General features: G+C 40.9%; 1 protein-coding gene across 1 annotated transcript; it reads left to right on the plus strand.

The window, feature by feature from the left end:
* Positions 1-11,963: 11,963 nt before the first annotated feature.
* Positions 11,964-15,666, plus strand: LOC311154107 (leukocyte elastase inhibitor A-like; the record flags this gene model as incomplete). Its single annotated transcript, XM_084206322.1, has 6 exons — positions 11,964-12,131; positions 13,298-13,426; positions 13,636-13,753; positions 14,060-14,202; positions 14,945-15,112; positions 15,262-15,666. The coding sequence occupies 6 exons, from the start codon at positions 11,964-11,966 to the stop codon at positions 15,664-15,666; spliced, it is 1,131 nt and encodes a 376-aa protein (XP_084062448.1).
* Positions 15,667-16,813: the final 1,147 nt, after the last annotated feature.

A 16,813-nucleotide genomic window follows, 5' to 3' on the forward strand; every position in this document is an offset into this window, starting at 1 on the left:
AAATTCCCTCGTCCAAAATTTGTAGGCATTTTGTTTTCTCCTTTTGTAAGTTTTCTAGCAGCTAGCATTTTCCTTTGCTTGCTCTGATCTATCTTGATGTGAGCAATGAGATGCTTGCCCATGTTGAAATTCAGGAGCAAGGTAAGATGAGGTGTAAATTCCTGAAGAACACCTAGTGAATGGATTCAAAGCAGACCTTGAGAAAGCTGTTCAAATAGGGCCCCTGAAGAACACCATTACAATGACTAATTTCTTTTTCCTGTCTTTTAAAATTCAAAATAGTACCTAACTTCTGTAGTGGAGAAATTCATGTGGCTCTGGAGGTGAAGGGCCTGTATCCCATAACCTTGCTGGAATTCAAGCCTGCAGCTCTCAATGCACCAAGTGCTCTCAGGCACTAGGCTTCAGCACAGGCTGCAGGGCAAAACTGCCCACCTTCGTTTTGAAGTCCTTACATGAAGGAGTGCAGCTTAAAGGCACAAGAAGAGAATTCCAGGACTGATAATTTTGCAATTCATTAACTGCATTTTAGATGAGTTCTGGTTTCCAGGGCCTGGTGCTATTCCTGTTTTAGTCCAGTAACAGAGGAAAAAATTATCTAGATGTGGGTTGTCTATCCTAACTAGCATGCTAAGGAAGAATTTTTGTCTATATTCTTCTGATATCATGAATTTTTCTTCACTTTCTTAATATCTGCCTAGAAAAGAACATAGTGAATGAAGTAGGTCAGCTGTGAGCTTCCTCTGAGCTCTTCAGAGAGTGCTGCTGTGCAGCTTTTTCATCTGAATCCTCAGGCATGAAATTAGATATTCTTAGTTACGGGATGGCAAGTCACAGTTTTTGTGTAGGAGCACTGCCGCCTACACATCTCCAAGATTATTTTGCAATCCTCCCTCACTTGAGTGCTACAGTTTGGAAACAGAGTCCAGCTTTCCACACACTTACTGACAGTTTTACATGCTGGAAAAGCAGCCCCAAAGGACCTCTCTTGCCAAGCCTGATGGATGCCTTATTTTCTTGTGCAATGCCTCATGAGGCAGGTAGCTTTTGGCACAGCCCTAGTTGCAGCCTGCAACCTCACAGCCCCAGCTGCTGCTCTGCCTCCACTCACACCCTGACAGCTCCTTATCCATGAGACCCCCCCCTGCAGCCCACTCTGCTGCCTCTCACTTCTCTCCCCTGCAATCTGTCAGCACAAAGCTCACCCAAAAGTGGGCCAGCAATGACCAGTCCTACCTTTTCCACAGCCCTCAGCTTGCCCGGTGAGGAATCATCTTACTGAATTGTAGTGGGATGACCACTGTGGGGAAAGGCTTTTTCAAACTTGAGTTTCATAACAGGAAAAGTCCCTCATCATATTTTCAGATTATATTAATGCAATCATTGAATGTTATCTAGTGGAGACTTGGCTGCATTTTGCTCAATGCATTCAGCTGCTGGTCTTCTGTGAGAATGTGATATTCTGCCCAGAGCACTGCTGAGCACAGTGCCTGTTGGCCTCAAATAGAGGCATTGCTGAGGCCACAGCCACTCTCCAGACACCAGGAGGAAACACTGTGGAAAAACTGACTGCTGCTTGTGATGCAGAGCAGCCTCCAGGGTTGAAGGATGAATGATTTGGCATTTCCTTGAGCCAATTTCCGTGCTCGTGAATGGTGATGAATATGACGGATCTTAGAAGTCACGCCCAGGGGCCTTTGGTGTATCTCTTGTACCCCAGACAGGAACAACTCCACACTGCTGCCTTATTCTCTTTTTGGTTTGCTTGGTACAAACCTTCCAGAGGTGCAGACTGACAATGACTGTGGAAGTCAACAAAAGCCTCAGGAGGCCAACATACATTTCAAGACATAACCATCAATGCCTCAAGCTCCCCACACTGTTCTGCTGAAACATCTGGGTACAAGAAATCAGATCCATAGCTGGAGTACAGCAGCAAACATCCAGAACTGAGAACCTCAGCTATCCTCCCATACCACTGTCTAACTTCCTGTGTGTTGTGGGAAAAATCCACATCCAGTATGATGTACTTCAGTGAACCACAGTGTCTGAAGCTTGGTCAGTGCTTCTAAACCATGTAGCAGTTCTTGCAAAAACCCCAGGATGCTGACTGCATGACTGTGTTTACACAGAGTATAGCCTTTAGAAAAAGAAATGGAGGAGATTAAAGTGACTGTGGAGCTAGCTGGGGCAGATAGGGGAAGAGTTTTCTTTGTGGAAGTTAATGAAGAAGGAACTGAGGCAGCTGCTGCTACAGGGGTGACCAAAAGAATGCTTTGCCTCCATAATTCCTTATGTATTTCATCTGTATTTCATCTGTATTTCATCTGTATGTTCAGCTGTATTTCATCTGTTCCTCTTGTTGATCAAACACAATCCAAGTGAGAACATTCTCTACTTTGGCCAATGTTGTTCCCCCTAAGGGTGGAGCAGGTTCTGCTTCTTTCTGCACAAAGAGAACACAATACTGTGGTAGAAAGAAGTAGGGCATAAATAACATGTTGCTATCAAGTGCCACTGACATTTCCTGATATCTATATTCTTGAACCCAAGAAAAAACACCACATTGCTTCAGCAAGACAACTGGAAAAATTTAATGGGCCTTTCCTGTTTAGAGCTCTTCTCAAACCAGTGAATACACTTATTATTAAATAATCCTTATTTAATTCTTATTTCACTCTTAGCCACGAAAGCTCCCATTGCAGTGGGGTTGTCAAAGAGTTGGATGATGTGCTGTGTAAATCAGAAGTCCAGCATGATGCCTTCCCTCCTCGCTCACATGAGAAGGCTGACGGTGGGGCCACACTCCAGGAGGTGTCACAGACCTCTGTCCCAGCCAGCAGGTCCCGAGCCAGAGACAGCTCAGGGCTGAATCCCTCACTTTCCTGCCACATGTCTCCAGTTACCCCATCTCCAGTGCATAAACACCACCATGAGGGAAGGCTCTTGGCTGCCATGAAGGCAGTGAAATCCCACAGGTCATGTTCACATCCTGAGCAAGTCTCCATACAGATGCTGGGCATGGAGATATGTAAAGATTTCTCCCACACTCTTCTCCTCAGGTACTCTCTCCAGGCCCTCCCTTTGGAAGTAGTAAAGTGTGGCAGCAATAAAAGCATTCAAAGTATTTAATTGGTATGGCTTTTTGAACATTGATTTGAAGGTTGCCTTAGGCACTCAATGCTTTTGAACATCTGCCATGTCTTGTCTCTTGCCTGTTGCACTTCATCCATGAACTTCAAGCACAGTAGGTGTAATTTACCACCACCAAGAGCCTGAATGTCTTTCACCTTCATTTCTCTGACCTGTCATTCTGAAAATAACAGTGAATGCAAAAGGTAGGATTTATTTGGTATCACTATGAAACTTTCTAAGAAAGTTCTTCTCCAGTGCTCTGGTGTTTGACACGTGCCTGAAAAACCGTGCTCCTTGGACACCATGAGGTGTTTGGCCTTGGAGCAAGATTGTTCTCAGTCTATAATTTCTCAATCTGCCAGTTCTATGACCCTCTGCCTGATGAGTGGGAAACAATCTTACTGGACAATACAGATGTGACTGCTGAAGGGAAAGTATTTCTCAATCCAGAATTCCATAACAGATGGAAGTGCCATAATAATTTCAGAATATATTAATGCAATTGTCTTGTGTCTGCACTGGGGTGCACTGAGTGTGACTGGGATGGAGCTGACTGTGTTCATAGCAGCCTGTATGGTGGTCTTTTGAGATTTCTGGCTAAAACAGTGTTGATATATTTTGGCCACTACTGAACTGTACTGTAAAAGAAATTCTGGTCCAATTCTGCCTACACGATTTTTTTGCAATTACACAAAATATGTTTATAAACTATTAAAACATCAGTGAACAGGTATTGGTGGAGTTAGGATAGATTCACACTCATGTCTGAGAACAGAATTCACTCCCAGTTCTCTAGCCGAGCAGGAAGAAAAAAGGGCCATCTTGACGTCTCTGTTTAGAAACGAATACACAGAGTTTTGTTTCTCCACGTAGCACAGAAACAGACAAAGGGAGACTGTATTTATGGGTACATCCTGTTTCTGCTTTACAAATGCAGGAAGAAAAAATTACCACGTCTTAAATATACAGTAAATTTCAGCTCTGTGCATGAAGATGTGGGAAGCTTTCCCAAATCTCAAATGAGAAGGCTTGCTGGCAGGGTCAGGGCTTTGAAGTCACCCCACAGGCATTTGATGGTGTTCCAGATCCTGTTTACCTCCCATGGCTTACTAGTAATGTTTACTTTGTACAAAAAAAAGAGGTTTAGGGAAAGGGCCAAATGGCATTTTCTCCCAGCAGCCACGCTGGCTCTGTGTGCCTCTGTACCTGGGGATCTCTGTTCCACTGGCACACAGAGTTGCAAGGGAAGTGTTGTGCCATGATTTCTCACCCACCTTTAATGTCCCTTTGTCAGTATGCTGTAGTTAGATACCTGCCTTTATCTGGAACAATGTGAAGCTCTTCTGCATGTGAATTTCACTTGGAGGTCCCAGGCCAAACACCAGAGCTATTGAACATCATGTTCTGTCAAGACATTCCTGTTTACATCCAGTGGTTACTCAAGAACACAACAGCAGGGACTACTTTACATGTTCTGCATGATGTAGTGGTTCTTGGAAGCATAATGCTTTTCAGTCAAGTTTTCTAAATATCTGTGCAGTAAAAGTACCTTGTTTTTTGAAAGTTGTTGGTAAGTGATGCTGGTCACAGGTTCCCCATTAGATTATACACAAATGTTTACAACCAGCCAGGACACAAGTATCTGGGAACCACAAGGTGATGTGTCTGGGTTACAGGCAGGCCAGAAGAGAAAAGGGCTATCAAATTTGATCCAGGATAACATGGAAGCAAAAACTTTATCAATGGTAAAAATCAGGGGAACTGAGGGAAAGCAGAAATGTGAAGAGATATAGAGAACTTATTTTCAGGACAGTTCAGCAGTCCTTGGTTACCCTGGGCAGGTAGGAATTTGAATTGCAGAATGAAGAAATGATATATTGTACAAATTCCATGGCAGTATGTGGAAAACATAGCATTTATACGTCTGTATTATTCTGTGGCCTGAAGAGGAACCTTTTTCCATGGAAACAAATTATCTTTTCACACCTCAATTGGAGCTGAGTCACTTCACATTGGCTGAAAATTTGACTCTGTGTTTTCAAATTATTCATCTGCCTGTTCTCCACAGTGCTTGGCAGCTTAGGAAGGGTATTTTCAAATCTCATTTTGTTTTCAGAACTCAGTTACTAAAAAATATGTGCACAATATTGGCAAACAAGCTCCATGTCTGGACCTATGATACATCTAACTTCACTAGCTGTAAAGACTGGCAAGCATTTCTGCACTAACATTTATGCAAATGCAGCATTTAATATATGGGACTACTGAGCCACAGCATAATTTGACTAGATTATACCACAATGATTGTGGCAGGAATGAGGAAGAACAATTATTTTTAACTTCCAGACTGATGGCCAAAAGCAATACCATTCTCCTTAGAATGGTGAAAATTATACAATATGCTACAGGGCTGAGCAGCCCTGAAGGGTGTTTCAGGTTTCCAAGTCCCTAATTTGGTAAAGTAGCTCTGTAGCTAACAATACCTGCAGGTTTTGGGTAGTGTGATTAGTGTAATGTTAAGTTCCTGGTTATGAGTACAGCTACAATAATTACATTTTATGACCAGGGAGACACTCCCAAATACTACATCTTTTACAAAGGATAAATTGACCTAATAAGTATTTGAACAACTTAGCCAGTATAGCACATATCAAAGTTTAAATATAACTGAATGCAACTGTTTTAACTTACAGTCAGGACAACTTAGGACAAAGTTGAGTTAAAACTTCACGAATAAGGAAGAACAGAAATGCAATAGAGATTTGAAAACACTTTGTCCAGAATCTTCAAAAACAGGTTCAGCAAACCCCTATCAATTGTAATCTAGATCTTTCATCCCACCTTAGGGAGCAGATGCACCAGGAATCTCCAAGATCCTTCCAGCCACAGTTCTGTCATTTCTAACCAAAGTTAACAACAACAGCTCCATTGCATGAAAACATCTGTTATCTTTTTCACTGCCTAAGCAATATAGAAAAACAGCCTCTTTTTAAAAATGCAAAGGAAATTTCCTACTTTCTACTGCATCCCACAATGATGAATGAGAAGAAGTATGCACTGAGGCAGAGCAAAGAGAGGAATACTTATAGACATTTGGTATCACACAGCTTTAAAAAATGCTGCACTTGCTATTAAAGTAAAGAAACCTGGCTTATAAAATGACTGAAATTGCCACCAAGAAATGATATACTATAAATGAGATCACTCATAAAGCCTGAATTATAAAACAGGGTCATCATGCAGAAATATTTATCTGTGTAGTCATATCACCTTACACTATGGAAGTCTGTTAAGAAGACACATGCGCACATCCCTGCCTACAAATGTAATTTCCTGTTAGTCAAAGCTCGTGAAAAGTGAGAAAGGGCGTGAGCAGAGAAGGTGCAACAGGCAGAACTGGCTGTATTGCTAGAGCTATTTTTGGATGCTGATAAGTGAAACAAATATGAAGATTATTTTGTGTCACGTCTAAGTTTTCCTGGGGAATAAATGGGGTTTATTGCAATTGTGGAAAAACTTCTGGTGCACAAAGAAGTTCAGTTGGAAAACAACAGTACTGGGCTCACCTTTTCCCTGGCAAATTCAACGACCAGCATGGGGTGGCTCAGATCTCTGCAAAGTTCACACTCATCAATTCTTGCACCTTGTTGACAGTAAATTCAGTATTGGAGAGTCAGCAGACAGCAGTGCTATTTATAAGCTGACACTTAGTTTTCAATAGGTTCTTGACTCATACAACCTGAAGATCACAGAAATGAATATCAGAATCTGCTCACGTGGTGCTTCCCAAATGAGCTGAGACCATCAGCAACATCTGAAGCATCTCTAACTCCCTCAACTTCAAGAGGTATGTTTTTTGCCATGCAAACGTTCCTGTGGATCACCACAGATACTTTATCACCCTAATTGCTCTGATATATTGTATAAGATTTGTTATTTGTTGTAGCAGATGTCTGACAAACAGGGAGGGGGGCCCTCTTGGCCAGTGAAAATCAAAGGAGTCCTTGTTTTATTCTTGCTATTCAGCAACTCCACTTATCTAATGGTACCTTTACTCACAAGCAACCTCAGACAAATCAGGTACTCTGTAATTACCACCTGAGCAGGGTGGTAGCAGAATGTGCATTTTGTAAGATGAAAGGGGCAAGAAAAGCCTTTGCTGTCAGACTTGAGATCAGCCTCTGGTTCCTCGACAAGAATCTGCTTCCCTGCTGCATCCTGCAGACAGTGACAGCAAGGGAAGCATATGGCTGCAAACAGTGAGGGAAAAGCCAAGGGAGAAGTGGAGACATCCAAGTTTCTTGTTTTCTCTTGAAGCAAAGAATAATCACGAGGAATATGCTGGTGGTCTGCTCTGCTCATAGAGTGAGTCATTGCTTCTTGCTGTGAGGTTGTGTTCTGCTGATTGACATCACAAGCTGGATCTTTGTTCCTTGCTTTGGCTTTCCTATGCTTATCTCACCCATGTAATCAGCACTCTTTGTGGTTTAAAAATCATATAGAGAAGTCTTCATTCCCTTGGTCCTGGTTCCAGGGCCATCAGAAACATTAAAAAAATGTTGCTGGAAAGTGAAGTAAAATTTTGAGGCTTTCAGCCAAAATAAATGCAAACAGAAAAACGGTGCTGGGCAAAACTTATTTCTAAGGATGTAGTGTTATTTACAGTCTTATCTAAATGTGTGGAATTTTAAGTGTAGAAAGCAGGTCAGTCTGCAATCCATTCCTCTGTGCCTTAAAGCAACTTTACTATGACAAGCATCTGACCACCAGCAAAAAGGGCAGAAATCTGCATTCCTGACAGAGTAGTTTAACTATCTGAAACAAATTCTGTCAGTGCCTTTGTACTTGCAGTGCTTTTACATTTTCATCTTCCTTTCCACACGATGCATCTCAGCAATTAAATCTCTGTAACCTTTAGAAAAAGTCCTCCTGGTATTTATCCTTTCCTTTTAGCAAGGTCACTGATGGAAAGGAATAAAGAGAGTCTCCTGATTCTGAGACTACTGTGACCATCTTCAATCCACATAGTTTTTCTCTGGCCTGCAATGAACCTCTGCATTATTCAAAGAGCAAGAAGGGAGTCACATATCTGGAAAATGTGGTGAAGTCCTAGTTCAGCCCTCTGATCAACAGCAGGATGAGCTGTATCTTTGCCTTTGCCAGCAATCATTTGCATAGTGAGTCTCTTCAAAACTTACAATTCAGGAGATCCTTCAATCTGCTTGAACAAAAGCTCCTGGATTTTCAGACATTCCCATTAAAAAACTATCTCTGTCGAAGCCTTACTCTAACCTACACTAAACTAACCTAGATGAGAACAAAACAGCAGAGCAGGAGGCTAGAAGAACAGCAGAGAGTGTTCCTTTCTGGGAATGAAGGCCTGTCCAACTCTGTTTGTAATTTGACCACTAACAAAAAAATGCTTTGTGTGAAATAAATATCCACCAAATGGAAAAATGGAGCCATAGTTAACCTTCAGATTAATTCAAAATGAATTAAGAAGTATCTACAAAACCAGAGAAATAACAAAAAACATTGAAGAAACCTGGAGAAACCTGTTCACTTGAGACAGTTAAAAGTATTAGAAAACTAAGCAGGGGCTAAGAGAGTAGTGTTTCACTCTGTGAGCATATTAGATATCTTGAACTTTGCTTTAACATATTCCTACACAGAATGCATTTTAAAGGTACTTGTGGCTTTTAGCACATACCCCTGAGCCCAAAGGCCATGAATTATTGTGCTTCGGGATTGCAATTTTCCACTCACTGTATTGATTTGGATTAAAAGTTGCCAGTGTTCCTGAAAGAAAAATACTTGGTTATGTCTTGCTGTTCAAAACCCCTCTTATTTCTGTTCTGGGAGACACCTGGATGCTACACTGACTTAGAACAGTTGCATCTTGTAGCTGTATACTTACCCCCTCTTATATTCCAAAACATTTTTCCTCCAACTGTGCCTAGTGTCCAAAACAAGAGTGCAGAGAACAGCCCATCACCACAAGAAGGGGAACAACATCTGCCCAGTTCTGCTCTGCAGTTCCCTGTCAATGACAATGCTGAGTGCTGGGGAATCCATTCAGTGCAGGTAGCTTGGGGTGCAGCTGCAGGTTGGACTCTGGATAGGAGCCCCAGGCAAGGGGCTGTGAAATGCCCAACCAGTGCAGAACAAAGGGCTCAGGGAGCTGTGGCCTGGCCAGGGAACAGGACAGTCAAAGATGCAGCAGGAGTCAAGGACCTTGGACTTTCCCCCACTTAGCTTCTGAGGGTATAAAAGCCCAAGGTATTCTTTCATTGGGGTCCTTCCTTGGAGGCACCAGCTCGAGCTGATATTTTGTTATTGCACCATGATTAAATGATTTCAAGGATTGAGATGTCTGAGGCTCTGTGATGGTAAGAAAATCTGGTGTGACTCTGGGTGCGGGGGATGCAGCTGTGAAGTGGCCTTGATCCCGGCTTGGCTGGTGCAGATGTAACTGCTGGAGTGGCTCCTGGATGGTCAGACAGGGCTCAGCACTGAGGAACAGGCTCAGCAGGTGGGTTTTAGGTGACTGTGGAGAGCAGCCAGAAACCAAGAAAACAAGCCACATGCTTCTTTGGGAAATTTTCCTACCCTAGTCCTGAGCAAGTTAAACCAGACTGCATGGCTTTCATTGCTTCAGGCAAAATCTGTGCAGGTCAGACTCTCTTGTTCTCAGGGCTTGAATGAACAGTGTGTTTTTAATTTCTATTTCCTCCCAAGAAATAGCTATGGGAAAATTCAAACTGAAAGGGAATTGAACTCCATGAGTACTTTATGACTGATAGGAAACTGCCTTCAGAGCTTCCTAAATATCAGAGAACCAGTATCTGGTTGGATTGATGTGTAAATACATCTTTGTAGTGATAACTAAGTACTTGTTACAAAACAATGTTGTTAGTGCTTGCCTACACTCATACGAATACTTGCCCACCCACACACCATATCAGCCTGAATGTGAAGAAAGATAATTTCTCAGGAAAATAACACCAGAAATATACTACTTCTTATAAGCAGGTTGCTCTGTCCCTGCTGCCTACACCTTACTGAAGCAAAATAAGATAATGATCAGGTGTCCTCAGAGACACTGACAAAACTGAGGAGTAATGGGAAGTTCTGGGCTAAACTTAAGATATAGTTTAGCTCAGGACCAAATCAGTGGACTGGTTATAGCAGTATAATTATTTCTACTACAAAAACTGTATGTTGCATTCATCGGTGCCACTTCTAACATCCAAACACAACAAAATTCTTAGAATTATTTTTTTACAGGTAAAAAACCCCTCTGAAAACACCTTTGTTTCTAGGAGTGTGGTTTCTTTTTTTATAACTACTTTTTTTTTTTTTTTACGTCTTAGTATGCATTTAAAATGGTGACTACTTTCTGAATTCCTAGGGATATATAAAAATTCAAGATTCCACAACAGATCCCCTAATTATACTAACTGGTTGCAACAGACAGGAATGTGATTCATCATGAGTGAAATTTATGCTGCCACTGGGAGTGGCAATGGTTTTATATCCCATTGCTCCGGAAGCTCCAGCAAGAAGCTCGAGTGTCAAGTTTACAGCATCAGTACCGAGGAGAAGGTAAATATCTCCATGATCTTTAATTCTGTATGACAGAACTAGGATCTAAGGATCAATATGTGCATTAGTAATATACATACCTCCTCTGCACATATATATGGCATGTGACATATTTTGAGGAAGTGACAATGTTTTGGATTACATTAAAATGCATGGGCTGTGTAATGAATCTGTGCTTAACTTGTACATTGGTACTTCTAAACTTCTGCTTTCCAAGTGTGCTTCTAAAGAAGATTAAAACCATTTGCCACTTCTTCTGTATGACTCAGACTGGTAATTCATAAGAGCATAGTCTTTCTATAGTGCTCTATCTTTCAAATGTTTATGTGGATAATTTAATTCTTCTTCAGTAATAGGGGAAAGATGCTTACTACATGTGTGGAGGAAATTATTCAGACTCAGTAAGAATCAAACCAAATATGACTTAGAATAGTGGAACTTCTAAAATACTGAACTTATGATCAGATGTTTCTACAGCACTTCACTGGATGCAGGCACTACATTTTTAATTTTTAATGAGAAAGGAACTCTGTTCTAGGTCTAAGATATGAAGAGTTTTCCAGAACATTCAAGATGATCTACTTGTAATAATTGTGATTGTATCTGAAGGGTATCTGGGGAAAAAGAGTTCAAACCGCAGGAAAAAGAGTTTAAGCTTCAGATAAAAAAATATGTCTGGAATTTTCTACTAATGCATAATGTGTTTCTGCTCAAAGTCTTACTAAGTGAGCCTGTCTTTAGTTCCATTTTCCGTCAAACATTTGTTAAGCAAGCAGCCTTAGAAGGACATGTATGTGAGGCACAGCTGAGTAATACACATAAAGATTTTGGAGAGAAACAAAGAGTCAGATATGATCAAGGGCGTTTATAAGTGCTATGCCTAGAGCACTCAAGGCACAAAGATCAGGGTATAAACTGAGCTGGAAGTTTGGTTAGGACAAAGTTAGGGCTAAGTGGCAAAGCCATACTGCTATTGCTTGAGCTGGAGAAGCAGCTCAACTCAGAATACTGTTTCTGTGAATGTGTTTCTTCTGCTATTCAGGGTGCTGGTTTTCAGATTCACTGTGAAATCCCAAATGTAATGAACAGGGAATTTCCATAAAGTACTGAATAATTCAGCCAAGCTATTGCAAAAAACCTTACCAGGGCATATAACACAGCAAGTGTAAAGATGAGAAACCTAAATTATTTTTACCCTTGTTTCAGGTGATCACAGTGCCACAATGTGCTCTCTCAGTGCAGCCAATGCCAAGTTCTGTCTTGACTTTTTCAGAGAGCTGAACAAAAGAAAAAGAAATGAAAACATCTTTTTCTCCCCACTAAGTCTGTCAGCTGCCTTTGGAATGGTTGTCCTTGGAGCCAGGGGCAGCACACTTGAGCAGATTGAAAAGGTAGGGCTTTGCTCTGTAAAGAAAACACTGGCAAGATATGAGCCAAGAGGCTGATTGTACCGTCTGATACAGTTCCTAAACATCCAAAGGGCTGATGCACACAGAAAGCCCTTTTAAAAATACATTATGCTGTTCCTAATACCAAACTTCTTCAGACTACACATTATTATTGAATTGACTGTTCAATAAATACATTAGTGCTAAAGAAAGTGTTTTGGAGTATCCCTGCACTCTCAGAGCTCAGAAGTGTTCCTTACCTTTAATGTGTTTTTTTGCCTTCTCTGGACACCCAAAGCCTCCTTGCTCATATGGAAAGATTTCAAAGATTTCATGCACTCACCATCTCCTAAAACTATTTGCTCACTTGCAAGGATTTTATGGTAAAGAGCAAAGGGGCCTTTCCACAGGGCCTGTGTCAGGCTGTGTTTTGGGATAGGCTTGCAACACTGCTTTAGCTTTGAAGTACCTTCACTCACCTGCATTCACCCAACATTTACATTGCAGGTCTTTCATTTCAGAGAAGTTTTGAGCAGTACGAGACAGGAAAACAGATACCCTTCTGAGCAGGTAAGACACAATTGCAGCTCTGAGCTGAATCAACAGGAGCCAGTTTGTCAGCCTTTTTCCTTGAAGACAATCACTTAACCAGAAAGCACAGCAGGGCTGATCAGCCTCTCCATCTAGATTTGCCGACCTGCTTATTACTGTTTATTAGTTATTTAAGGGGCCTTTTGAGATCACACATTTCAACAGCTGAGCCTTCTCATTATGGGTTTCTAACCAAAACAGCAGTGCCAATCTAAAATGTGATAAGTGCTTCAATAGCCACCTGCAAAGGTTTGCCTACAGAGCATGCCAAAGGCACCTTGGAGCTTGCTTCTCCCAGTCTCTTAGCCAGCAGCCTTTTGCTTAGTGTGCACAGAGACATCACTGTAAGATATGGCATGGTTTGGAGGTGAAGAGCCAGAAGGGGAACTGTTTTGTCACTCTGTACGTGTGGCACAGGGGGAATAGGAGGTGTTGTCCTGGTGCATTTATTCCAGTGCCTGAATCAGCTGGGTGGAGTAGGGTTTCTCATGCAGAGAGAGGCTGCAATTCACCCTCAGGTCCAACTTTGCATAGGAAAGCCCAAGCCTACCACGAAACATCTGTTTTCCTGTTTGAAGTGTGAAGAAGATGAAGGAGTCCATTCCCAGTTCCAGGCTCTGTTGGCTGAACTCAGTGAACCCGGACCAGGCTGTTGTCTCACCATTGCCAACAGGCTCTTTGGAGAAATTACTTATCCATTCTTCCAGGTAAGCAACCATGGTCTCCCTTATAACAGCTCCTAGGAGTGGGGAGCTCAGCAGAATGTATTCCATCATGAAGCACAAAGGGACATCTGCCTTTTTTACTAATTTCTTTCTTGCTGATCTACTACATGGAACTATCCAGAAGCCATGAAATTATCTATCTTATAAAAATGATCACATTGCAATAAACTTCTGCAATTTGTACTTTCCAGCAATACTTGGATTCCACAAAGAAATTCTATCGAGCAGAACTGGAACCAGTAAATTTTAAATACACTGAAAAAGAAGTCAGAGACAAAATTAACTTCTGGGTTGAAAATGAAACAAAAGGTAAAGAAAAAATGTTTTTTGGTTTGCAATTGAACCATTTATGAATATCAGTCTCTACTTTTTTTTTCCAAAGATAGCAAGATTTTTATATATTAAACACGTGCACTAATTTTTTCTTTTCAATAGAAAATAAATGTAGTAAGTGGAACAAAAATGCCTTGAGTTCCTTGGTTCCAAAGCTGTACATAAATATTTGTCATTTCTCTGACAGCATTATATCACTTGTCAATTTAAAAGAAATAACTATTAGTAGTCAAAGCTTGAGGCGAAAAAGTAATAATTTGTCTTAATTAATTATTTTTAAAGGTAAAATCAAAGAGCTATTTGCTGCTGGTTTTATTGATCCCTCTACTGTACTTGTCTTGGTCAATGCTATATATTTTAAAGGAAAGTGGGCAGCAGAATTTAAGAAAGAAGACACTAAGGAAGCATATTTCCACCTGAACAAGGTACAGTATGGGCAGGAACTGAAGCAGCTGGGGTATGGAGGTCAGATGTCTGTCTCCTATTATAACAGATGGGGGCTTTTCTCCTCTCTGTTATCCCAAGACAGAACAGTGGTCTTAAGTGAGAACAATAGAAGGCTGTATTTCTCTCTGTTTTCCTAACCAAATATGTAAATGTTTGTACCAGTTCACATCAGAAGTGGTTCTTGTGCAGCTGAGATCCTTGTTGGACCAATTCCACTGAGCACATGCACTAACTTTCTTGGGGATTTTGCAACTAAGGGTGTTATTTCAAAAATAGTCTGCTCTTGAGATTGAAAGTGAGGATTCTGCTTCTCTGCTACTATTTATGAACAGAACAGTGTGTGCTTTCAGGAAAAAAAGTATTAAAGACAAATTATCTCAGGGGAATGTATACATTATTCATGAAGAATTTAATTTATGGTTGCATAAGATGTATCAGTTTCCTCATTTGACACAGCAGAAAAAAGAAAGATGCAATGAGGAAGTTGTGAGTAAAGTTATTTGGCACCATTAGAAAGGGAACTGTAGTTTTTATGCTTCTAAAATGGATAACTTCATTGGGACTACAGTTGAGAGGAACATATCAATGCTACAAGTATATTAAACCCCTAACCAGTTTAAATAATGCTTTTGAGCTGAACTCTAACCTCAGTGCTGAAACCAATTAAAACTAGGGTGATAATTTCTGTATTCTCCATTTAATATATTTCATATGTTCCAGAACGAGAGAAGGAAAGTGCAGATGATGTTTCAAGAAGGATATTTTAACATGGCCATCATAGAGGAACTGAAAACAAAAGTCATAGAGCTCCAATACTTCAATAATGAACTGAGCATGTTCATTCTTCTTCCTGAAGATGACTGTGAGGACTTTACTGGCCTGGAACAGGTAACACTTCATTTTCTCTCCAATGACATGTAGAGAGAGCAATGCTTTAGCATTGCTCCAGTGTGATCAGAAGACAAGTGGGAAAACCTGAACTTTCTTTCCTTGCATTGATTATGGTGCCACTCATTATTCCCAATACCACCTTACAGCTTGAATGTGCCCTCACCTATGAAAAACTGGCAGAATGGACCAGCTCAGCTACGATGCAACCACTGAGAGTGAAGGTGTACCTGCCCCAGTTCAAGATGGAGGAAAGTTATGTTCTCAATAACACTCTCCAGGAGATGGGAGTAATGAATGTTTTTGACTGGGGAAAAGCTGATTTGTCAGGAATCTCTATGAAAGGTGGCTTGGTTGTGTCCAAGGCTATCCAGAAGACAATTGTGGAAGTCAATGAAGAGGGCACTGAGGCAGGTTGTTCCATGGGCCTTCTTGCAATGCCTCTGTGCTGCCCAGTAACTTGTGAGTTCAGAGCTGACCGTCCATTCCTCTTCTTCATCAGACACAACCAAACCAACACCATTCTCTTCTTTGGAAGATATTCCTCTCCTTAAATGGAGGAGGTTATACAGGAAATTAGATCATTCTCCCCACTTATATACCAACTGGCAAGCAATAAGGATAAAAGACAAAACAAAAGACATTTCTCTAGACTTTATCCTAAAGTCTGGTTTGCTGTAAATAAAAAGACTATCTGAGAAGCCCCAAATTAAAGATAAAAACCTAAACCCCATGAATCATAGGCATATTTTACTTTTAGGAGGCCTCATGAAAATGACATCTACCTTAACATACTCTATGAGGTATTTGCCAAAAAGCTGTAGTCCTCTAGAGATACTTGCAAAGAATAAACCCATGAGTTTAGTGCCCAGAAGATAAGTAATGCCTTCTCTCACATGAAGTAGACAGGAGGATAGAGATCTGCATTAAAAGCATAACCTCTGGTACTTGGTCTCTTTTAGCCTTACCTACCTAAGGTCTCCAGGAAAATACCGCTTTATAGGGGAGCATCACAATATTCCCCCGGGGCCTCCTGTTCAATACTGATTGGGGGCAGTGTTTCAAACTGGAGCTCTCAGGGTTTATTCTCAGAGAGCAGAGAAGACAGAAGATTTTGTGGTGTAATTTTGCTTGCTCTCAAGAAGGGCAGACTTATTTTTTTTGGTGAAAAACCCTGTGTGACCAAGTTCTTCACCTTCCTCATAAACTCCCACATAACAAAACCAGGGTTTCAGAATAATGGAACAATTTTCTGACAAGGCCTGCTCTGTGATGGCTGGAAATGAGACGCATAATTCACACATTAAACTTTTAGCAGTGATCAGCCCTTCTCACTTCTAAGACCCTGCTCTGTTTGGGCCTCAGGTAGCATGAGTTTCTTGTTTCAGCTATTTTATTAATCATTAACATAAAAAAATAAAAATCTATAGTGATGGTTTTTAAATGGGTAGTCTATTATTTATTGTTACTATTATTATTACTATTTATCATGATAAACCCACTGCAAACTAAATAGTAAATGTAGCAGTCTGCAGAATTAAGTAAACAGAGGAATAGTCTAATATAGTAAGTAAAAATAATGGTAATTCTTTCCAAAAAACGGTCTTACAGAAGTCTACCTCCCACTTCCAAATATTCACCGTGCTGAGTTTAGGCATTGGACAATTCAACATTAGGGTACATGAACTCTGAACCTTCTCC

This window comes from Fringilla coelebs (assembly GCF_963513975.1).
Source record: "Fringilla coelebs genome assembly, chromosome: 1".
In the NCBI taxonomy this organism is placed as follows: domain Eukaryota; kingdom Metazoa; phylum Chordata; class Aves; order Passeriformes; family Fringillidae; genus Fringilla; species Fringilla coelebs.